The 25,676-nt window shown below is 43.1% G+C and overlaps 1 protein-coding gene across 1 annotated transcript in view; it reads left to right on the top strand.

Moving 5' to 3' along the window:
- Nucleotides 1-25,676, top strand: part of PIEZO2 (piezo type mechanosensitive ion channel component 2) — a 535,104-nt gene that overhangs the window by 465,419 nt on the left and 44,009 nt on the right. The window contains exons 34-39 of the mRNA XM_075529992.1: nt 1,939-1,998; nt 3,317-3,483; nt 4,194-4,360; nt 12,169-12,570; nt 13,333-13,591; nt 19,613-19,795. Coding sequence (XP_075386107.1) covers nt 1,939-1,998; nt 3,317-3,483; nt 4,194-4,360; nt 12,169-12,570; nt 13,333-13,591; nt 19,613-19,795 — 1,238 coding nt within the window. The remainder of the gene's footprint in view (nt 1-1,938; nt 1,999-3,316; nt 3,484-4,193; nt 4,361-12,168; nt 12,571-13,332; nt 13,592-19,612; nt 19,796-25,676) is intronic.

The following is a 25,676-nucleotide window of genomic DNA, read 5'->3' as shown; positions in this document are numbered from 1 at the left end:
CCTTTTACTTTAAAAAATCCATCCCCGTAAATATTGTGCAAATCTTTTCCTAGATTTCCTTTTAGCCTTATTTACAGCTTGAGTTTGTTTTTTTTTTTTTATTATGAGAGCACTAATTCTGTTTGCTTTAAAATAAACGGGAAGGTAAGCCATCCCTATTTATTACAGGAGTCTTTTTCTATGGAATTCAGATGCTATTCTTGTCCCTTAGTCACCTTGATAATATTTTATTGCTTTGTATTATATGGAAATGTACTGAGGTTTTCCTATAAATCAAAGACAATGGTCAGCAATGACTTTAAAGTATTGGGACCTGAAATAAATGTTTGTACCTTCTTGGTCCAAAAAGTCTCTGTTCTATGGCTCTTCCACACAGATGAAACACACGGATTCTGCCTTTATGAATTGCTAGGTGCACAACGTGTTGTGTATGTTATATATATTAACTCATTAAATTTCCATAGCAGCTCCACGGTATTTTATTACTCCTGCTGTACAGATGCAGCAAGGATTCCCAGGGAATCGAGCTCACACAGTCATTAAGCAAATGAATTGTGGAACTGGAGTTCATCCAGACAGCCTAATTCTAGAGCCTTTTATCTTAATCCGTAGGGAAGACCTAAATAGAAAAATAGGCGGGAAATTCCCGATGACAAAGTTAAGAAACGGGTGTAGATAAAATACTGTGTGGGGCTAGAGGAAGAAATGAGTCTCTAGGGAGGCTTGGTGGAAAAGGGAATACGGTAGTAGAGCCTTAGGAGCCCTAGTGGCACAGCGGCTAAAGCGTTCAATTGCTAACAAAAGTCTACCATTGGAGCCCATCGACTGCTCTGCGGGAGAAACTTGTGGGCTCGCATAAAGACTCAGGACTGTGGAAACCTGTGAGGCAGTATATCCTGCCCTATAGGGTCCCTGGGAAGTCAGGATTGACTCACTGGCCCTGAGTGATAGGATTGCTACGAAATGGAATCGACTGGGCAGCAGTGGGTTTGGAATTTGGGATTTTTTTTTTTTTTTGTAGAAGCAAGCAGGGTTACACATAACATGAACGGAAGGTGAGTTTAGCTGCTCAACACAAGATGTGAAACAGAAAACCAGATAGGAAGCAAACAGATTGCAAAATAAATTTGGAGAGATGACTCGATTGGAATCAGATAATGGGTGACATTTGGGCGGGGTTACCATACAATATGCAATGTACTTGATAACATTGGATTTGGGATAAACAGTAGATAATCCTTTAACTGAAGTATGAGTATATTGCATAATATATATATTTCAAAAATGGTACTTATCAGAAATTCAGATTTAACTGAGTACCCGCTTTCTATTTGCTAAATTTGGCATCCTTAGTCTCAAGTAAGAGAATAGAAAACAAAATGAAATCTGATGATGCCATATTAGGGAGTGAGGAACTACAATGTGTAACACTTTGCCAAGATACCAGAATCTGAATGCCTTGGTATTTATCAAGGCCCACATTTTTAGGAAATATTTTAAACTTTGCAGGCCCTAGAATCTCTGTTGCAATGGCTCCACTGGGCTAATAAGCAGAAGCCACGTGTAATGTGTCAGTTAAATGTTATATGTAGACATTAAAATGTCCATTTCATATCATTTTCATGTGTGCAGCACATTATTATCTTTAGATTTTTATCGGTTATTTAAAAATGCAAAATCATTGTGAACTAAAACCAGGCAGCAGACTGTACTTGATCTTGGAGCTACCGCCACTGGGTCCTGACAGGTATTCTGGAAGGAAGTAAAGTCACATCTGAAAGATAGGAATTCTTAAAACGTCACCCTAGAAAATCTTAGGACAGGTAGAATTCCCTGTACTTCATTATAAAAATTTCTTTTTAATCTGAAAGGGTAGTGTTGGCATGAGATTTAACATAAAAGAAATTTAACTCTTCTTAATTGATTGCTCCTTGCCAGGTCCTGTGGAATGGGAAGGCCGAGAGGATGAGCCAATCAAAAAAAAATCGGATGGACCAGGTAAAGAAATTCAAGACAAGTACAGATTATTAGAAACTTAAAAGGGCATGGAACCAGATGGCATGTATGTAAAGCTGCCGAAAATATAATTTATCAAGTACTGTTTGTAGAATATGACAAAATGATAGACGTGGAGTCTTCTCTATATTGACATTGCTACGTGACTGCTAACAGGAAACCTAGTTTTCATGTTGGTGGATTAAATCTTGGCTTCTAGTTGGTTTATAAATATCTCCGTGTGCCTTGAAAGAGGATTTTAGGGAGCAGATTCTAGATGTACCACGGAAGCTATCAGAATAGGAGCATAATTTATTTTAAGGAGGTAAATGAGAGGTAAGTCGAATTAATGCAAGGGGAAGAATCTGAAGGGGCTTGAACCAGCCTGCTTCTATTTGGAAGGGAGGCCTGCCTCAGCTTTTGTGACTTGCTCACATTCCACAACTACTGGGGACAGGGCCCATGGAAGAAGCTATGTCTTCTGACTTCCATTCCATTGCCATTTAGTGGGTGATGGGTCAGGATTCCTCTTTGCGGGGGGCGAAGGGGTTTAAAGCAAAGTCCTTCCAGTCAAATGAGGCCAAATGTCTCTAGATCCATACGCACGCCATTGCCTCTTTCCCATCATTCCAAGAACGCTTTTGCACAATATTTGCCAGTGGACAAAATGTTCAGGCGTGTGTGTTTCCGTGATGCTGCAAATGACGCCACTAATCTTTCACGTACCAGCAGGGTCCCCCGTGGTGGAGAAGTTTTAGCAGAGTGCCTGATTAAGACAGACTAGGAAGCAGCACCTGGCAATCTCCGCCTAAAATATATAGGCCAATCAAAACCTTACGTGTGGACATGCTCGAAAATTGAGACAGTGTACGCATTGAGTTCTGCACAAAGTAGTTTGGAAGGCGCTTTGATTGAAATGTAACTGCAGTGAGAAGCATCGAAGTATCCCCGTATAACTAGAATCGTTCCCAATGATAATCATCGCTTTAGAAGAGAAGCCTGTGTATGCAAGCAGCACCTAAGAGTCCTGTTAGCCGGAGAGATACAGCTCGTTCCATCCTCGTACCAATAACCAGGATCTGTGAATGTGATGTTTACCTTAGTCAACAATTATCTCTGTATAAGCCAATGTTCCCTGATACTGTAATCAAGGGTCAAAGTCATACCCCTAGTTTGTGTTTGCCTTATCATTGTCTCTAGAAAGACCCACAGGGAGCTCCAGCATTCCCAGCCACCACTTTGGAATGTGAGGAGCCCCCTGAGAACAAGAATGTTGGCGATGTCCTGCTCCATTGACATGTGGTTGTTTCTTTCCTCCCAGATAACATAATCAAGAGGATATTTAATATTTTGAAATTTACCTGGGTCCTGTTTCTGGCAACAGTGGATAGTTTCACGACCTGGCTTAACTCCATTTCAAGGGAACATATTGATATTTCCACAGTTTTGAGAATTGAAAGATGCATGCTGACCAGAGAAATTAAAAAGGTAACACTTTTAGCGTGACTCTTTGGGCTTCTTCCCAATTTATAAAGACCTTAAAAGGAGATATCCCGAGCTGTAAGAAAGAAAAATAGTTTCTTTCCAGGCTGACTTAACATAACCCATTTGCTGTTCAGTGCATTTTTAAATCCATCCCATATTAAGGATTAACTTAATCAAATCCCCGCTCCTCTTCTTCATTCGTACTTCCTCCAGTGCCTTGTACAGGTTTGTGGTGGTTAGTCTAGGACATCTGACCAGAAAATTCTCATAGGAAACACCAGGATATGTGTAGTCCTTTAATGGGTTAAAGATTCTATTAAAAAATAAAAGTGCACTAATGGGACTGCTACTATGATTTTACAAAAATATTCATATAAAGAAGTGATTTCTTGTTTAGAATGACTTAGTCCTCTGGGAAGGAGCAGTCGGAGAAAGGCCTGGCAGTTCACTTCTGTAAAGACTTAGAACCTTGGAAGCCCGATGGAGCAGTCTGCTCGGTTCCCTAGGTTTCTGTGAAGCGGAATCAACTGAACTGCAATGTTGGTTTGTCCTTGATGAAATGAGTGCCATCAGTTCCCAACGTGCCCAGCTTTCTGAGCCCTTTCCTCAAGCGGTGTGGGCATAGAGTTCTGTGAAACCATGAAGGAGCTCTGGGGGCGCCAGGTGGTGTGGACACTCCTGCTTGACTCATGACTCGTTTCCCGCCTCTCCAGGGCAATGTTCCGACCCGGGAGAGCATCCACATGTACTACCAGAACCACATCATCAACCTCTCGCGGGAGTCTGGCCTGGACACCATAGATGAACCCTCTGGAGACGCTGCGGGCTTGCAGGCTGCCCAAAGGCTGGACAGTCTAGAGTCACATGACAGTATCTCTAGGTATATCCCTTCTAAACAGTAGTTTTGCTTTTACAAAGGTGAAAGAATCAAAGCAAGGTATGCATTGTACATTAATTAAAAATGCACATGGATCCCACCTCAATGAAACCATCTCTGTAGGTAAAACAACCTAACATAAATATTGTCTGCCTATAGGGCTCCTGATGGCATTGTGTTTTGGAGTTGGGCTACTACCCACAAAGTCAGCAGTTCAAAACCACCAGAAAGATGAGGCTTCCATAAAGAGTTACGGTCTCCGAAACCCACACAGGCAGTTCTACCCTGTCCTATAGGGTCGCTGTGGGTCAGAATCGACTCGATGGCAATGCGTTTGGTTTGGGCTTTTTAGCGGCAGGGTCAGATCAAGCGGATAACAATAAAAGTCTCTTTAAAATCCTTGTATGAACCCTCAGCACAGTGGAGAGATTGAAGAACGGCCCTCCCACCACGAAATTGGTATTTGTGCCAATGCACCTTCAGTGCTTTTAAAAGTAACTGTTCCACAAACCAGCCTCTACATTAAAATCTTCCGCTGCTTGCTGCTGCCCCTGGTCTTTTCCTTTAGAATTGTTTCTGGATGATCCACAATAGACGTTTCTGCGTGCTTCTGCTACCTCCATAGGTTACACTTTAACGAGCCTGATCGACATGTGTTGACCCAGTCACTGGGTGTCAGTCATGTGCGGGCATCAAGACCCTCCCTGTGTAACCTCACTGTAACCTGATAATGCTATGAGGTGTGTCCTAGGACTGGCCGTGTTTTATGCAAGACACCATCTAGTTACAGAGACCTGAAACAACGTATCCAAAGTCTAGAAACCCAGACCCCGGGTGGGACTCTGGTAGCGTAGCATCCACCCCCAGAAACTGAGTGACGGTCGTATTTCTCCTCGCCTCTTCCCACTTTCCTGGGGTTTTTGTTTTGTTTTGAACTCTCCGAACTGGTTTTTGTTTGGTTTTGTTATTTGTATTCCCTATCCCAGAAATACTGACTAGTTTGCAACACAGTTTTCAACTGTACAAGATCAGCTCTAAGCTGAATCAAAGGTCCCTATCTGAAGAAGGAACATTATATTACCTTGGCTCAAGTAGCTAGGTGCATCTTCATAAGTAGCATTCTGGGAGAGACACAAAAAGAAGATAAGCCCCTTAGTGTGGACCTGTAGGTGCTTTGCGAAGGAATTTGGGACAAGGCCACGGCACTGAGAAAGACGGTAAAGACGCTCATTCTGGCTGCTGGTGGAGTCGTTTCCAAGGTGCTTTATAGTCACATTTAATATCTGAAGCAAAGCATTCATGGCTTGGGAAAAATTGTTCTTCACAAATACTAAACATGTTATAACATGAAATAAGGGTGGAAAACCTTCCTGATATCAAACTCATGATGCTGCTTTGTATGTATTGGTGAGGAAAGCTGTTATAGGCTAAAAACTCAAATTCTAAAATAGTATGGTTAAAACCCACTTTTGTTTATGAATTAATTATTTCAAGATCCTTTGATGGATAATAAGAATTCTATAATTCCTTTAATTTGAGAATAATTTCATTTAATTTGCTTATTTATAAGTTCCAAAGAAGCTGATATATTTCAGCTATTACATGTTTTTGTGAACTTAGGAAATACTTAAGGCAGGCCCTTTTAGCGATTTGGTGTCAAGCATTTATTTCCTATTTGAGCTAACTTAATTCTTAGAATAAAATAAGATTACACATATTTGTCAATCATTAATTTCCAAAATAATTATTAATATCAAAAGGTATTATCATTCAACTGATGACTGTTAAAGTATCTCTTGACAGCATCCTACATTTTTTTAAAGGGAGCTTAAGTCTTCTCTTTTGACAGGTTTTGTTGAAGTCTACAGCTAAAGGGGTTTTATATTTTATTTTCATTTTTACAATTTTTATAACTCTACTAATCATCTTCAATGTGTTCTTGAAGTAACACCTCTCTATACAAAAAGAAAAATGGAATTAAAATATAATGGAATTTCCACCACAAATTTGAAGCTCTCTCATATCATATCATTATGTTTATACTTAATGATTTTCTCTCTAATTGATTTTAATGCTAAGACCAGAAGTCCATTTTTATCCCCATTCCTCAGGCTGTTACCTATTCCAATTTATTTTATTATGTCTATTCTTCAACAATAAGTGGAGACAGGATGCACATATTTTCAAAATAAAGTGTGCACATTGCCAAGAAAATGGGAGAGGCTCAGAGCTGGGGGTAATAACAGGAGTAAATGGATGTAATAATTGGGACATCTAAACATGTCCCAATCCATCCACTTTATAACCTAGTTATGAAAAAACAACTACCGAATTTTTTTTAATGGGGGAATTGGGGGATCATAGAAATGCTGATATACTTTAAGTTTTCACTTTTAAAAATCTGTTTCCATCTTACAAAAATTTTACACAAAATGTCAAGGTTGTCAAAGGCCTCGTGAATATTATATGCGAACTAGGCCTCAGAAAACTATTTTAGAACCAAACTTGGAATCAAACAAATCAAAAGGAATATAGAAAGGGCCCTGAAAACAAATTTTTCATAAAATAAACGTCCATAATCCCTACGCTAGTGACTTCTTACCGCTTAACAAGCGACTATATGTAAGAATAAGAAATTAAGTAAGCACTCAACTGTACAGCCTGTGAGTAGGGTGGTGGTGGTGTTGGGAAGGGGGTGGAGAGGGGCAGTTACTTAAAAGAAAATCAAGTAACTGCCTCTAAATCTGACCCAAGTTACCATCATACAACTTCACCCAGAGTCAAAAATCATGAGGGAGGAGATATTTAAGTGATCAATTAAGGCATAAATTAAACAGTAGAAAATCAGCACTTTCAAACTTCATTTTTGTGTAGTTTACCTATTTCTTCAATTCAAATAAAAGAAACACACAGCAGGACCTGTCATGTAGTTAACAAATAAGCTGCCTCATTTGCCCATCTCTTCATGCTTCTAATTTCTCTGCTTCTAGAAACCTTCAAATATCTACTCATTTGCCTAAACCAGCACCTACTGGAACCCATGTGGAATTTGGAAATGCAATAATCCTCCCCAAAAAGAGATTCTAAATGTACAAGCACCCCCCCCCGAGTCACTATGTTTTCCAGATCCACACCAAAAATGACATCCTTAAAAAGAAATGTATGAACTCAGATATTACTTATATTCCCAGGAAATAAATTAGTTTCAATTGCTGCAAGAAACAGTTCAGTTATATCTGAAGGAGAATTAACGGACAAGGATGAGTCATTGTCCTTTGAAACATGTCGCTCTCTTCTTTGTGCAGCTGTGTGCTGCAAAACCCCTGGGACTGCAGCCCTATGTCCCAACCCTAAGCCCCAGGTGATGTTCTTAGCCACAGGGGTCTGCTCGCTGAGATTTACTGTAAATCTTCTCCCCCACCTTTCACCTTTCAAGCTGCCTGCATGATAAATTGGTTACCCTGCAAATCACCCCAAATGGTTAGGATGGTGTCGGTTTTAAAGATGGGGTGATGTGACCTAGACTTCAACCCACAAATTAAGGGGAGCATCACTCCAGGGTTAGCGCAGTCAGTAAGTGTGCTTTTAGCTGGCAATTTCCTAAAAATATGAAGGTCCCTTATTTGATGAATGATGACATTTGAACCCACCGAAGGGGGTTGATTTATTCAAAACCCAGCAGCCAGCTGATGGAAGACAGTGCTGCGCCAGTGATTTCTTGCAATTCATCCTGTTATTTTGTACTCCTTCGATCCCACCATGTGATGGCACCCAAAGGGCCATGTGTTCTCAGTCCATGTATTTTTTTTAATTAAAGAGCATTTGTAGAAGCCCCTTTTCCTCCCCACCCACTCCCACCATATACCCCCTCCCTTGGCCACATAGCGTCACACAGCAGGATGGCTCCACCAACTGCCCTTCATGGTTGGTACTATTTGACCTTGAGGCTGAAACGCTCTTTAACCACTTCCACAAAGGAGGACGCAGCATCCCTCCGCCCCAGCTCCGAAGGGAAAGTACATCCTGGATGGCTTTCTGTCCTCACAGCCTCTCAGACTGACTGCAGCGAGTAGGGCAGGTTGGCCACACAGTGCATGCCAACAACCTGCCATCTCAGCCTATCCCAAGCCCTGAAGGGTGTGCACACCTGTGTCAGCAGGCACGTCATCCTGTCGTCTCTCCTATAGCTCTGCGGAGCTGATTGCACCTCTTCATATTTCAGCTCCCCGTCTAAACTGTCAAAACTCTTACTTGCTCATTTTCTCTCCTCCCCCAGTAGCACCTCCTTCTTGAACCTGCCATCATTCTCTCCCCAGTGGTTGCCGGGTCGATACCAGATGAGGCCTTTAGTCAGCAGGCCCAGTCCCCAACATCATCTTCTCAAAATACTAAGATGCTCCAGAAGAAACATAAGCCCAAATGAAAAGTTAACAGACAAAATGAAAACCAGTCCTGCCATGGCTAGTTTTTGTTGTTTTCTTTGTAGCACTTTGTTTTATTTTTATTTTGATGTTGGTTCATACCAGTTTGTATCAGTTGAGAGATGATGGATCATCATCGCTTATATGTAAGGCATCTAGTTTGGCTTAACTAAATATCCCTCAGAAAACGGTGGAACCTTCATTTTGTCATGATCATTCCTGAGCTGCTCTCTCTCATTTTGAAGATAGATTTTTTTTTAAGAAAGAAAGACAAAGAAATCTTACATTCAGATCATCACATGAGCAGATATTGCTGCTTAGATCACCTTGTTACAAAATGCTCTTAAATGAGCTCTGGATTGCGAGCTCCAAATAAAATCTATATCTTTTCTTTTTTGAAAATCTTTTTTAAAAATTATCATTATGTAAATCCTAATGCATAAGAGAAAGTTTGGGACTTGTAATTATTTTCTTTCTTTGTCCCAAAGAGAGTGGCATTTTATAATTTATCATGAACCAATATGTGGGTGTGGGGGGTTTAATTCAATAATCTTGGGTTTTCTTATCATGCCAAACAGGTCCTTCCTCTCTTTGACCTCTGTTGTGATGGTCACTATCATTCGTGTTGGTGTTGTGTGTGGTTTGCTGCATGGCCATATGTTTGTCAATTAATCCATGTGTGACTTGAATCCACTTAACACTGTGTCTCTGTAATTGTTTGCGCTGCTAGCGGCTACACTGAAGCAACCATGCTGTTCTCACGGCAGTCCACCCTTGATGATTTAGACGGACCAGAAACCGTTCCTAAAACCAGTGAGCGGGCTCGACCTAGGCTCCGTAAAATGCTCAGCTTGGATGTGTCCTCCTCATCAGCTGACAGTGGCAGTTTAGCATCCAGGTGCTGACCTTGTGCATGCTTTGGTTCGTTATATTATCCACTTCCCCCACTAGCGTTGCAAACATGTGTTCTTGTGGTGTCTGTTATTTTTTATTATGATTTTAAGAATTCGCATGCATAACAAAAGCACAACCAACACCTTTCCTGAGACTTCACATAGTCCTCAGGAAAGTATCGTATTCAATTAACCGCTTCTTAGTTTTTGTCTGTTAGGAATTTCTGAAAATCTCTATTACTAATATTGTCCTCCGTTTTTAATTATTTCACACTTTCCATTTCCCAGGAAATAACCATGCTCTCTCTTCAATTAAACCTGATGTAGGCAGCCCTCAAAGGGGAGATCTGTCTAGAAAGGGAGGATGCTTTTTCTCCTGCTCCTATCAACAGATATTTGCAGTAGAAAATCACTTGACAGATGCAGGCAGCTTTACTTGATATGAGAAATAGCTGGTCCATATTTATGTGCATAACTAATGCAAACGTTGGGAAATATTTTACAATTGGCTTTTGGAAAGAAAATTATGCAGAAGACTACATCACCCTTGTAGAACATATAACTTGTTCTTTGGGGGGAAACAAGAAATCTCTAAGCGATAAAATTGTTGCTCATTCCAAATAATCATTTAGAGATGAAGTTGTTTGCATACAGCCAAAAACACAATATTCAGTCACCTGAAACTTAGCGAACATGCATGCCCATTCTGCTTCTTCTGCCATCAAAATGGCCCAATTCTAAACCAACTCCATTTTGAGTGCTTACAGTGTCAGATCAGATAGGGCCGCCTCCTTCTACCAGTAGCTACCTGTCTTAATCCATCGTTGCCATGCATAGTGCCTGGTGTCGGTAGGGATGCCTTGTTGTTTGAGACTTCTTCAGCAGGATGTGCTCTGTTGAGCCCTGAAAATACCCTCAACTGCTCAAGGTTGGGTATGTTCACACTTGGCTACAATCATACTGTAAATTAGATATGGTGTGAAGTCGGCTCCAGAGACCTTAAAGGTACCTAAGTTGATAGGTGAGTTTCACAGCCATCCTAGGATGTTATGTCTAATTGAGATAAGTTTCAGTAAAACTCCAAATTGGTCTGGCATTCCTGGAACATCTGGGTCATGTGCACATTCAAGATCAAAAGCCCTGGACTATTTAGCATCACAGGATACCGTGAAGGGCTTTGCCACACATTCGTTCACTGACATGTCTACATTGGTATCTGTGACAAGAAAAATGCATGCAACAGTACACCTGAGAATCTTCAAACTTTATACACGCTATCTGATCAGATACGCTACTCTTGTGGCATATGTTCTATGTCACCCTGGTGGCATAGGCTGTCTGTAAGAGCCTAACAGGCTGCAGGCATCTCCACCCACCAGATCCCAAATCTCTTGATCAGTTTTGTTCCCTCTCCTTTTGGGGTTCTGTACTCAACGCATGTCGTGACCCTTCACTGTGGTGGCGAGTCTAGTTTCATTGGTAAAGTCCCCTGTAGGACCTGGCAGGCAAAGTTGGGAAAGAGAAAAATTCATGAAGAAGATGAAAGATGCCAGAGAAAAGGAGTAGGATGTGGAGATAAGAAGAGAGGCGTTTCTGGAAATTAGCACAAAAGGAAATCAGTTGAGGTACCTTGAGTAGAGGGAGCAGTTGTCCATTCTGAGAGGTCAGTGGGGAGGAGAGAGGGACAAGCAATTAAAAGGAGAAGGGTCAGGAGAGCCACACTAGGTTAAAGGAGAATGGTGAACTTTTCCATGGGTTAGCGACACCATCTTGTGGTAAATGGTTGACATTTGGAGAGACGGTGAAAATTTAAATAAGTGTAATAATCACCCAATGATAAGAAAGAGGATGAAAAATAAAACAGGCAGAAGGCTCAAATGCTTACGAGGTGCTGCATTTTCAGGTATGCATGCAGTGATGTAGTATAGGTGAGGTTTTATCATTCCTCTGTGCCAATCTCCCTTGATGGACCCAATCAGGTCTGTTGTGTAGAACTGACAGTAGAATGCCTTTGGGGCAGAGAGGGCAACACAAAACTGGCCATGAGTCTCATCCATATGGGCTTTATGTATATGTTAACATGGACATGTAGATAGATGTAAACATATATTTGTGTGCATGTAGAGCTATGTGCTAATATGTATGTCTTGATCTGGAAATTAACACTGGACCTCCTGTTAATCTTGACTTTAAGCTTTTTAACAACTGTCCGTAGGTGGGTTAGGCTCCTTGTGAACCACATGGCTTGCTCTGGTTTAAAGTTCTACCCCCTTTTTTATTAAGAGACAGCTATTTGCATTTTCTGCAGAGCAGTAGGTAATGAATATACTGAAGGAGTAAAGCAGATGGGATGCAGAAAAACAATAGAGGATTCCACATTACACATGACCTGTGTCTTTATTGGGAAGTTCTCCTGAGGTCTCATCACAGCGTGAAAGTATGTACGGTACTCTCAAGGTTGAGACAAGGATTCTGTGTCCTGCTCTTGCCTCAACAGTGAGCCCACCCAGTGCACCATGCTGTACTCCCGCCAGGGGACCACAGAGACCATTGAGGAGGTAGAGGCAGAGCAAGAAGAGGAGGTGGTGGGACTGGCGCCTGACCTCGCGGACGTGGATGACGAGTACAACGCTGAGGACGGGGTGGGGGGTGAGGAGGTCCACCTCACCCCGGATGCTGAGTTGCCACAGTACTCCACCATGGACGGGGAAGTGGAAGTGCCACCCTCCTACAGCAAGGCTGTCAGCTTTGAGCGCCTCTCTTTTGGCTCGCAGGAGGACTCCACAGGCAAAAACCACATGGTGGTCAGCCCGGATGACAGTCGCACTGACAAATTGGAGTTGAGCATCTTACCTCCCTTGACGCATGAGCTGACAGCCAGTGAACTGCTTCTAAACAAGTAAGAATCCAGTAAGCAGAAAAACCAGTGGCTACTGAGTTAATTCCAATGTGTGCTGTGCCCCTGTGTGCCAGGATAAAACTTTCTTCTGTAAGGTTTTCAGTCACTGACTTTTCAGATGGGGTCTAGAACCAGCAACCTTCTGATTAACAGCCAAGCACACAAACCACTTGAACTATCCAGGGACTCCTCAGTGAACAGACTAACACTGTATTGAGAAATAATCATTTTAAGGGGGACTACAATTTTGCATATATAAAAAAATTTTCATGTGAAAAAAGCTTACGTGGGCATGGCATGGTGGTTACACATTGAGCTGCTTCCCAAAAGGTCATCGCTTCGAGACCACCGGGTGCTCCAAGGGAGAAAGGCGAGACTTTCTGCTCCCAAAAAGAGCTACAATCTCATAAATGCACAGAGATAGTTCTAACCTGTCCTATAGGGAAACTATGAGTCGGCATCAATTCCACGACAGTGAAAGTACATGAAAGGCATTTATCGCAAACAGATAGATAGATACATGCTTTAGTACTCATGCAATTTCATGATTTAACTAAGAAAAGCTCTCAGCTACTTAGCTGACGCTTATTTCTCTAATAAAGTCTGATGTTAGGAATGCTTGGGGCCACAGGGGTCGCCAGGAGCAATAGAGACCGCAGAGAACATGTAGTGGGGGGGCCACAGCCGAACGGAGCATGAAAGTGGAAGTCAGTCACTTGGAGAAATTAGACAAGTGTATCATTGTTTGGTTTATGTTCACAGGATGTTTCGGGATGATGAGCTGGAAGAGTCAGAAAAGTTCTATGTTGGCCAGCCACGCTTCCTGCTGCTTTTTTATGCCATGTACAACACTCTTGTGGCCCGCTCAGAAATGGTGTGCTATTTTGTCATCATCCTCAACCACATGGTCTCGGCCTCCATGATCACCCTCGTCCTCCCCATCCTGATCTTCCTGTGGGCCATGCTATCAGTCCCTAGGCCCAGCAGGCGGTTCTGGATGATGGCCATTGTCTACACAGAGGTATGGTTCGACGAATCCCTCTTTTCATTATTTTGGCAACTGCCCCCACAGAATCGCACAGTATTTGCTGGGAATATTGACAAAGAACAATAGTTGGGTGGATAGTCTTAAAACGGCAATCGATTATGACCAAGAGTTAAGTGTATCATTTCACACTTAACCCTGGGTAAAATATGTGCTAATGGCATTTCCACTTAACAGATAGGGAAATAGGTTTACTGAGATTGAACCATTGGCTCACCATACTTCACTGGGGAGTGCTGAGTATGTTTTTGACAGACAGCTAGTATTGACCGCAAAAATAGCAAAACTCTCATTCAGAATCAAGCATGGTTCCTGTCGTCTGGAGGAGTTCAGGTCATCTACACAGAGTGAAATAGTACAGTACAGTCAAGCACTTTGAATATAGTGTGATGTGACCTAAATATTTTCCATATTGAAACCCATAAGACAAGTTTTCATTCATCAAATTATGGATGAGCTCCCATTCAAACTCTGAATGACGGAAAGGGAGAACTGCCAGCCCATTTGTTCCACGTGTGAGGGAGCAGGTGGCACCTGGCCAAGTGTTACTGGCAGCCTTCCCTCCTGCCCTGCAAGAGAGGAGAGCACCCATTTCCATGACAACCACCACATTAGAAATAAAAACATGGCTCAGTGGACTTTGGGTCTGGGATCCTAATGCACTTTTTACTTGTAGGCTAGTAAAACAGCTAAATTTCTCACTTGACTTTTTTTTTACAGTCTATTTTATTTTGCTTTTAAAAAGAGCTGTACGTACATCATCACAATCAGTTCCAGTGCTCCCTCCCACATTCATAATTTGTTCCTCAATTCCCCTCAACCCTCCCGCCTCTCCCTTCATCCCCAATAAGCCAGTGCACCAGTTACTGTCTCTACGTATCCAGTCCTTCTGGGCTTCATAAACTGGGAAACATATCAGAAGCAATAAAAACAAAAAGAAAATAATAAAGGAAAGCATGGACTGCTCCATGAATTTGAATGTCATCCTGGCTGAGGATCCTTGCCAATAATCTCTGTCTCGTATGTGCTGCTAACGCAAGCTCCTTTTTCGGATTTTTAAGGAAAAGCTGTCACTTCTAGTGGCAGTGTAATTGATTATTTAAAGATACTATTCATAAAGGATGTGTAGTTGAGCCTAGAAATGGGCTAGGCTAATAAATAAACTTAAAATGAAGATCTATATTAAATCTCCAAAGTCTTCAGTTCACAGTATTGATCACTGTTTACAGAATGAAAATCAGAGATACAGATTCAACAATGGATCAATAGCTTTGACTAACCTGCCTACCACAGCCTTGCCAAAAGAATGTTTCTTTAACCTCACTTTCTGATCACAAACACAATGACTACCAATTTCGGGAAGTGTACCGCTTTCTAACACCTCTGTGTGACACAGACGAGCAGATCCCAATTTTTATGTTTCATTTTATTTTTTTCAATGAGAGAAGAAGTACTGCAATAAAAGAACTATTTATATAGCTTTTGCCTTAAAATATAATATCTATGGTTAAGTTAACTTTGGGTTCTCAACATCTGTCACACTGAGGAGTAAGTTAGATGATATTAATTCATGCTACATTTTTGACTATCTGATGAAAATCAAGAACCATGTCAGATACGAGAATGTAAAAATCACTTTAAAAAGAAAAATGTCCTGTTTTTTAGTGGCTCAGAGTTATGTGATAAGTCAGTCTGGTGTAAACAAATGCTCAACCTTCAGGGTGGCATAGACCTACCTGAGGGGTTTGCACTGAGTAATATTTGTGCTGCATCACATCAACCCTGGGGAGACAAGGGAGGATAGCTTATTATGGCAAACCCTCCTGGAAGAGATGTAGAACCGAGTCTTCAGGGTTGCGTAACACCTTCCAGGAAAAGAAATCAAAGGGACCTCCAGTCACTGGAAGTAGCCTTTGCAAAGAATCAGAAGAACAGGCATGAGAGAACTAGCACACGGCATGCAGTGCAGGTGGATTACTGTGGCAGGTGAGTGGAGAGTAACATAAAGGGGCTATGACATATTGAAAGAGATTAGGTAATGGTGAACAATTTGACCAGGGTATGGCTTGACCATCTTGGAATTATATGAAGATAATAAAGGCCATAAAGTGGAGTCATACAGACAGTAGGAAAACCATTATAATTAAGAACCAAAGCTAATAGGGTCTGGAGTGAAGCCATGGTGATTGCGTGGCAGCCAAGTAGGTGGACAGCAGGAATTTCAGGTGCTGACTGAGGCTAGTTGGAAGGGGAGGGAGGTCAAGGTTCTAGTAGATGTGATTAGCCAAGAAGAGGAACAGAGGTGAAGAGCAACTGAGGGAGATAAGGTAGTATAGATAGAAAAGAGAGCCTGTTCTTTTTAAAAAACATTTCATTGAGGGCTCTCACAGCTCTTGGAACAATTCATACATCAGTTGCATCACCCACATCTGTATATATGTTGCCATCATTTTGTAGACATTTATTTTCTATTGAGCCATTGGTGTCAGCTCATCTTCCTCCCCCCAACCCTTGTGGTCCCTTGATAAATTATAAATTATTATTATTATTATTTTCACATCTTACACCAACCTTTGTCTCCCTTCCACCATGATTTCTTTGTTCGTCCCCTTGGGGGTGGGAGGTGCGGTTATATGTCGATCATTTTGATCAGTTCCCCTGCCCTCCCCTCCTCTCCTCACCTTCACCTTCACCCTGCCCTCCTGGTATCGCTACTCCCATTCCTGTTCCTGAATTCCATGTGTCCTAAGCTCTTATGTCTTTTCGTACCTGTGCACATGCTCCGGCCTAGCCCACAGTGAAAGGTAATCGTAGGGTCATGATAGTGGGAGGTCAAGAAACCTCAAGGAACCAAAGGAGTATTATGTGTTTCAACCATATTTTACTGCATCCTGATTGACTCATCCCTTCCCCGTGACCCCTCTGTGAGGGGATGTTCCATTGTCTACAGATGGGTTTTGGGTCTCTGCTCAGACCCCCTTTGCTCTCAACACCATGTTTTTGCTTGTTTGTTTGTTTGGAGTCTTCTGATGCCTGTTACCTGGGTCCAAGTGACACCTTATGATCCCACAAGCTGATGTGCTTCTTCCATGTGGGCTTGTTGCTTCTCTGCTAGATGGCCACTTGTTTAACTTCAAGTCTTCAAGACCCAGATGCTATATCTTTTGATAGCTAGGCACCATCTGTGTTCTTCACCACATTTGCTTATGCACCCATTTTGTCTAGACGATTGTGCCAGGAGGGTGAGCATCACAGAATGCCAGGTTGTTAGAGCAAAGTGTTCTTGCATTGAGGGAGGGCATGAGCAGAGTTGTTTCCTGTCTGTGGCATTGTTTTCTTACTGGTCCCTTCCCCAACATCCTTTTCCCCCAGTCCCTCTGGTACCATCGGTTCCTTGCTTTCTCCTTGAACTTGCTTCCCATGTCTATCTTATGTAAGTAGGCAACCCAACAATAACAGAGACCAAACAAAAAGGAAAGATTGAAAAAGGAAAACAAAAACCAAAAAACATACATCTGCTGACCTTTTTTCTTAAAAAACCATTTTATTGGGAGCTTTTACACTTCTTATCATAAGACATACATATATCCATTGCATCAAGCATATTTGTACATATGCTACCGTCATCATTTTCAAAATATTTTCTTTCTTCTTGAGCCTTGGTATCAGCTCCTCATTTTTTCCTCCCCTCACCCTCTCCTTCATGAATCCTTGATAGTTTATAAAAAAAATTTTTCATGTCTTACACTGACTGCTGCCTCCCTTCACCCATTTTTCTGTTGTCTGTCTCCCAGGTAGAGGGTTATATGTCAGTCATTCTGATCGGTTTTCCCTTACTCCCCTCACTTTCCCTTACCCTCCTGGTATTACTATTCTCCTTATTGGTCCTGAAGGATTTATCTGTCCTGGATTTTTTGTGTCGTGTGCTCTTATTTGTACCAGTGTATATGCTCTGGTCTAGCCAGTTTTGTTGGTTAGAATTGGAGTCGTGATAGTTGGGGGGGGGGGACATTAAAGAACTAGAGGAAAGTCATGTGTTTCATCGGTGCTATATTGCACCCTGACTGGCTCATCTCTTCCTGTGACCCTGTGAAAGGGGATGTCCAGTTGTCTGCAGATGATCTGTGGGTCTCCACTCTGCCCTCCGCCTCATTCACAGCAATATGGTTCTTTGTTTTGTTTTGTTTTGGGTCTTGATTCCTCATGATCACATACTGTCCTCTGACCTTTATGACTGTCCCCTCACTGGTCCTGGGGGAGTCCCGGGAGCGGCCCCTCCTAGCCTGAAGTCTATTTTGGGGACTCTTCAGGGGCTTTGTGTCTTTTCCTTGCTCCCATTGCTGTTCTGTTCTGTTCCCTTCTTGGTTCGCCCACTGCAGGGGGCAGGGAGGGGGACGGATCAGACTGGACTCACTCACCACCACGTGTGCCCAGAATTGTCCTCTGTCACAGGGTGCTCCTGGGACATCATGTCTTGAGCTGTTGTCAGTTCTACAGGCCTCTCTGTGTCTTAGCAGCTCCATGCAGGGACATCAGCCTCCAGCCTTGGTCTGTTGATAGGGAGTCTAGACCGTCCCTCTCTCTTTTTCCTTCTTGGTCTGCTTCCATGTGGACATGGCAGGCCGGCCCCTCCCCACCTGTAAGTCTAGTGTTGTCCTCTGTGGCCCATACGTCTAGGGAGGGGGTCAGTTTGATAGCCTGTTCTTTGAAGAGATTGCTGTAATAAAAAGCGAGTGAGACATTAAAATGAGAATCTACATCAAGAGGATGTTCTGAAAAATATTTTTATTGGTCAATTACATATTTTCCAGTTAACTCCATCTCAGGTATACATGAGGGGCTATGTACAAATGAAACTCATAAATGTTCCCGCTGCCTCTCATATCAGCATAACCCACCACGGCAAGCATTCCCGGAATGCATGGTGAACACAACAGGCAATTTGGGGGTTTATTTCCTTTTCTTCTTGAGACCGTTCAGTGAATCACAACATAGGGAGAAAAGGATATGGTGGAAAATGAAAATTATATACATGAAAACGCCGCTAGATGTTCATAATGATGATGAATTAAAACATCACATAAGGACATGCATATTCCTGTTCAAGTCTGTCCTAATTACCATCTTTTCATCTATGAACAATTATGTAAATACCAAACTGCATCAGTGTAAAGTTGTCAACTCCTCCATAACCGTGCACCCCCCCCTTCCTTGAGAGTAACTGCCTTGGTTGAGCACTCTCTTGAAGCGGTGGAGCGCACCCTGTGTAAGAGTACACTGCACCCTGTGTGAGAGTACACTGCCTTCGTTGAGTTCCCCCTTGAGCGGTGGAGTGCATTCCCCCCACCATCACCCCCCCCCTATGTGTGAGAGTACAATGCCTTGGTTGTGCTCCCCCTTGAATGGTGGAGTGCATCCCGTGTGAGAGTGCAATGCCTTGGTTGAGCTCCCCCTTGAGCAGTGGAGTGCCCCCCCATGTGAGAGTGCACTGTCTTGGTTGAGCTCCCCCTTGAGCGGTGGAGTGCATCCCGTGTGAGAGTGCAATGCCTTGATTGATCTCCCCCTTGAGCGGTGGAGTGCATCCCCGTGTGAGAGTGCGCTGCCTTGGTTGATCTCCCCCTTGAGCGGTGGAGTGCATCCCCGTGTGAGAGTGCAATGCCTTGATTGATCTCCCCCTTGAGCGGTGGAGTGCCCCCCCATGTGAGAGTGCACTGTCTTGGTTGAGCTCCCCCTTGAGCGGTGGAGTGCATCCCGTGTGAGAGTGCAATGCCTTGGTTGATCTCCCCCTTGAGCGGTGGAGTGCATCCCCGTGTGAGAGTGCGCTGCCTTGGTTGCAAAGCAAACAGCGAGTGAGAAGGATCATGAAATTGTTCTGCAAGGGCATTTTCATTCCCATTTTCAAAACAGAAATGACATCATTTAAATGTGCTTATTTTTCTGTTTCTCATATATAAAAGCTACTAAAATCGTAATCCTTTTTTTCCCCTTTGTATTTAGGTGGCAATTGTGATCAAATATTTCTTCCAATTTGGGTTCTTTCCCTGGAACAAGAATGTGGAAGTGAACAAAGACAAACCTTACCACCCACCAAATATCATCGGAGTGGAGAAAAAGGAAGGCTATGTCCTTTACGACCTTATTCAGCTCCTCGCTTTGTTCTTCCATCGATCCATTTTGAAGGTACTGCATGTTAATGATTAATTGAAGTATTTATATGACGAACAGCCCCATTGATGTGCTTGGTGAAATGAAACATTAGGATTGGCCACTGGGCCTTGTTTGTTTGTTTAAATAGAAAGTTATGTTCATTTCAGTAGACATTATTACCAATGCTGTGATATCCAGTAATGGGAACTGATAAAGAATCTAGGGGAAAATGTTCCCTCAGACCCTCATCTTATAGTTAATTCACAGCTGTACCTGAGTTATGCGCAGTATTTTAATGTCTAATTCAGTGAGTCCTACCCCTAGTTTTTCAAACACCAGAGTGCTACAGTTTGGGAAGAATCATCTCATCGCTCATCTTAGCTTATTGTGTACCTACTTTCTAACAAGAGAATTACTTGTATTGTGTAGATTTCTTAGGTTTTGGAGTGGGTTATACCTCGGGTTCTTTTTCTTTTTAAGAGGTCAAACATGCATTTATTTAACAAATTAGGTAGAAATGCTTAGCACCCATTTCTTATTCCTTGCTCTATTTCATGTGCATGAATGTATTATCTGAAAATTATTCACACGCTGGTAAGAATCAAGAAAGTGAAAAAGGATTTGGGCAGGTTGGTTTCCTTTAAAAAGAAGTCCTCATGGTAAGAAGTAACTATGACTCTGGAGTCATACCGCCTGGCCTGAGCCAGCTTCCATTGGCCTGGGCTTGCTCTCTCTTCTGCAGAATGGGGATTCCCACCTCAGAGTGGCTGTCACTGCTGTTCCAAACAGCCATCTGAATTCCCCTTGATAGGTTCTTATGCTTACATCTTGTTCATTGGATTCTACCTTCCAAGGGTTGGGATTCCTATGGCTACTCTCTCACACCACCTTGTCACTGAGTTGGCCATCCGTCATTCAGCTCCTTAAGCAAGATCTGATAAAATGCAAAGTGTGGAGCTGGCTTTAGTGTCTTGGCTTTAGCAGGGCTCCAACATGGGCCAACCCTCCAGCACATCTGGCTATTTGGGGTCCGGCTCGCACACAAGGCGGCCTGCGGACACCACCCGGCAGCTTCTGGGAGACTTAAGGCTGGAACGCCTCAGGCGAATCATACCTCGGGTTCTTTGCTTCACATGCTGAAAGAATTCACATCAAAGCACACTGTGTGACCCAAGTGAATTTTTATGAAGGACAAGACAAGTGTCAGGGTCTGCAGTCTCAAAGAGTACACACTATTTCTGGAAAGCATGCCAGGCTGCACGGAAGCCATGCAAGGGTTCACAACTGGGCATAAACAACCACATGAAAAAAAGCACCCACACATGTGAAACCATGGGGGGCGGGCAGGGGGCGGGCGTTGGAAGCCAGAAGCCCAAGAGCCCTAGAGGCTGAGAGCATGGAGGCCAAGAGGCTATGGGACAAAAGGCTGTGGACCCCGAGTAGGCCTGGAGCGGGCACCTATGCACCCATGGGGGTGGCGGGGAGACCCTAAACCTCCACCTGCCGCTGACCAGGATCAGGGTAACAGAGAGAGACCTTCCCACAGCCAGGAGAGTTCAAACCTCTCCCTGGGGAGGTGTCGTTGATGGCATTGTCCAACCCCATTGGCTGTGTGATGTACCTAAGGTGGGTGTGTCCAAGATATTGGTTTTGCCTGAGCCCAGGGGGCTTGCGTCTGTGCACGCTCAGTTTGGGGTCTTCCTAGCTGTTCAATGGTTGCCTGATTTCTTTCCATCCTCCTCCATGGGGGCCTTTGCAGGCATGGGAGGGACCACCCCCCTGTCCCTGAGCTACCCACCTAACCGTTTCTAGTCATGAACCCACTAACTTTCATGGAGCTGCCCCATGGAGTGGCTTTAGGAAGGCCGGGCTTTGCTTTCTGCAGAAGTAGTGTTAAGGACACATTCCTTACACGGCCCTATGATGACTCTTCTCAGTGCAGAGCTCTGTCTCACGCCCAGGAACTTGCTCTGCTCTGGAACCCCTGCAGGGTTCTTATCCCCTCTCGCGCAGGATGAATTAGAAATGAGCCTATAGATGTGCCACTCAGCTGTGAAGCATAAACATGAAGCGTGCATCCATGTATTAGTATGTCTGTTGACACAACTTTCCTTTCTCTCATTTCACATTCTCCTCTTCTATAAAGTATCTCAGGTTTGTTTGGCTGATAATGTAAAAAATAAATGTAGGCCAAGGCCTGTGCAGGTTTTCTACCCTGACTCTCACTTCTCATTTCTTTTTATTGGTGTTATTGTTTCCTCTGCTCGCCTAATATTTTTTGTTAATTAAATGTTTTGGTCAAAATAAATAAATAAATAAATTTAAGAGTAATGAATCTTTTATAAAAGGAAAAATTTTACCTGGTGGTTTAAAGATGTATCCTGGTATTAGACCAGAACATGTACACTGCTACAGATAAGAGCCCGCAACACAGGGAATCCAGGATAGATAAACCCCTCAGGGCCAGCAAGGAGAGTAGAGAGACCAGGAGAACTAGGGGAGGGTGGGGGGATAAAGGAGGAATCGATCACAAGGATCAACTTATAACCCCCTCCCAGGGGGACGAATAATGGAGGAAAAGTTGGTGAGGGATGACGGAGGACTATGTAAAATATAAAAATAATAATCTATAACTGATCAAGGGTTTGTGAGGGAGGGCAGGCGGGGGAGGGAGAGGGAAGAAATGGGAGCTCATTTCAGGGCCTCAAGTGGGAAGAGAATGCTTTGAAAATGATGATGGCGGCATATGTGCAGATGTGCTTGACACACTGGATGAATGTATGGATTGTGATAAGAGATGTAAGAGCCCCCAATAAAAGTAAGAAAACAAAAAGAGGTATGCTGGTAACATAACAGCTTAAAACCAAAACTGCTCTGTGGGAGAAAGATGAGGCTTTCTACTCAGAAACCCACAGTGGCAGTGCCACCCTGTCCCAGAGGGTTGCAGCTGGAGCAGCTGGTGCCGCCAGTTCCGACTCATAGTGACCTTCTGTACAACTGAAGGAAACACTGCCGGCCCGCCACCGTCCTCACAATTGTTCTTGCCTTTGAGCCCATTGTTGCGGCTACCGCGTCCGTGCCGCTTGTCTGAGGTCTTCTTCTGTTACTTTACCAGGGACTGGTCTCTCATGATAATAAGTCCAACGAATGTGAAATGAAGTCTCGCCATCCTTGCTTTCAAGGAGGATTCTGGCTGTACCGCTTTTGAGACAGATTTGTTTGTTCCTTTGGCAGTCCACGGTACATGGTCCAACTTCTGTATGCATCATGCTGTATGGCGGCAGCCTCCCACTGCAGCCCAAAGCAGACCAGGTGGAAAGGGGAAACTCTAAATTTATACCTGCAAGAACTGGCAGAAGGAAATCATTTCTACTTTTGAGTTGCTTCCGAATTCAGGCCCAATCCATCAAGTGGTGTATCTTAAGCTATGTGACAAGAAGCAGGCTTTTTGATAGTCCAGGAGGTAATTAGGTTTTCACAGTGATCAGAGGACTCATGGGAGCAAGGTTCACAGGAATGAATTTACATTTCCCCAAGGAAGTATCAGTCTATCCCTGATAACATCATTACTCCAGGGGCTGTCACACCCAGAACCCTAAAGACTTTAGACTCCATTGATTATCTAAATGGCCCCACTTCCCTTTTCCTCAATTAAGAGCATCATGGAATGATTAACAGGTTTTTCAACAGGCCCAGGACTTGAATAATTAACAGTTTTAAATGGAATCTTTTCTCTTGAGAGGGGGGTGTTACATCCTGGGTCTCTTAAGTCAAACTAAATCTTAGCAGACAAGATCCCAAACTGTGTTACAGTTTGAATCCCCTTCTCTATCAATGGGAGGCTATGAAAAAGATCAAGGCAGGGCAGTGGAGCACCAATGGATCACACAATACTCCTCTGGTGCCTTGAGGCTTCCTCACCCCCCACTGTCATGACCCCAGTGCTGCTTCCTGCTCTGGACTGGACTGGAACATGTTCACGGGCATAGATAAGAGATAAACGCTCACAAACACAGAAGCCAGGAACAGGAATGGGAGTAGCGATACCAGAAGGGTAGGGGAAAGATAGGGATAGGAGGGGAGGAAAAGAGAACCAATTGAACTGATCGACTCATAACCACACAGCCCTCCAGGAGGAAGAACAACAGAAAGCATGGGTGGAAGGGAGACAGCTGTTGGTGTGAGATATGAAAAAAATAATGATTTATAACTGATCAAGGGGTCACAAGAGTAGGGGTGGGGGAAGAGGAGCTGATACCAAGGACTCAATAGAAAGTAAATGTCTAAAGAAGAATGATGGCAACATATGTATAAATATGACTGATACAATTGATGTATGGATTGTAATAAGAGTTGTAAGAGCCCCAATAAAATGGCCCTTCAATAAAAATTTTTTAAAAGACCATGGGTTGGGGGGGTCATAGAATCACCATGAGTCAGAATCAACTCAATGGCAATGAGTGTTAAGTTATGGCTTAAACTTAAAAGAAAATGCTTCTACACAAGCCAAACAACTAAAACTTATGGAGAAATATCATTAATTATTTAAAGTCTTCTATTTAGTATTAATTGCCATAAATTTTATAATTAACTGGAAGAATTAATAAACTTAAACGGGTATCCTACTGATGAAATGGCAAAAGAAATAGATAAGTTAAACTTTAAAAGAAAATGTTTAAATAATTTGGAAGAAACCAAACTGGAAAACCCCATTATGCAAAGCTGAAGTGCTTGTTGCACTTATCAGAAAGTTTTATTTAATATTTTAAAAGAGATGATGTATTTATAAATAAATAAGAGTGATGAATACTTTGAATGAGTTTATCTTTTGGTGAGTCGGGCATTCCTCTGAGTGAGTTTTGAGCAGCTGAAGTGGCCTTAAGCTTTTAGACTTAAAGCTTTCACTCGTGAGAGCCAGAGGCCTCCGGAGCACTGCCAGTCCGTGTGCGGAGGAGATAATGAGCCCACTGGAACGCTGCATCCCGCTGTGACTAGAAGACTGTCTCGTGGTGGCTCTAGTCCAGGAAGCATCCCTACGAGAGTCCCAGCGTTCGCAGCCACGCCTCCTGCTCACTTGCTTGGCACCCTTGATCCAGGTTCTTTGAAGCAGAAAGCTGGCTCCACAGAGCGCGCGTGGTCTATGTTTCACTCTGTGGACCAATGTTTTCAAAAGCATTCTGTTGTGCTTTGTGTTGAACATGTTTTCCATGCTATAATTCACCAGTCGTCTCCTGGCATTGGTTGCCATTTCTATAACCTGTCAACCCTGATCCTATTTCTCAGGGTTCCCTGAGTCTGTCCGTCCCGTTTCCCTGTCCCCCCTGCCATCTCACTGCGTTTGGGGGCACGTGCTGCCTTTTGATCTGGTAGAATTGACTGTTCTAAGGAGTACACGACTCACTGGTATTATCATTGGATGGACCAGGCCGCTACATAGTGGAGAGGGAGCTCCTACAGAGTTTCTGTTCTGAGTCAATGGGTATCTGAAGATCATGTCAGGGAGTTCCTCCAGGCTGTAGTGGGAGGGACAGCCTGTTTGGGGGTTTTTTAATATAAATTTGATATTTTAAAACATCATTTTATTGGGGGCTCATACAACTCTTATCACAATCCATACATCCATCCATTGTGTCAAGCACATTTGTACATATGTTGCCATCATCCTTCTCAAAGCATTTTCTTTCTACTTGAGCCCTTGGGATCAGCTCCCCATTTTTCCCTCCTTCCCTCTCCTCCCTCACTCCCTTAATAACCCTTGATAATCTATAAATTATTATTATTTCTTCATGTCTTGTACTGGCCAATGTTTCCCTATACCCCCTTGTCTGCTATCCATCCCCCTCAGAGAAGGTTATAGGTAGGTCATTGTGATTGACTCCCTCTTTCTCTCCCACCTTCCCCTTACCCTCCTGGT

This window comes from Tenrec ecaudatus, chromosome 13 (genome assembly GCF_050624435.1).
Source record: "Tenrec ecaudatus isolate mTenEca1 chromosome 13, mTenEca1.hap1, whole genome shotgun sequence".
Classification (NCBI taxonomy): Eukaryota; Metazoa; Chordata; class Mammalia; order Afrosoricida; family Tenrecidae; genus Tenrec; species Tenrec ecaudatus.
The sequence above is the reverse complement of the archived record's forward strand: the minus strand, read 5'-3'. Positions and strand labels throughout refer to the sequence as shown.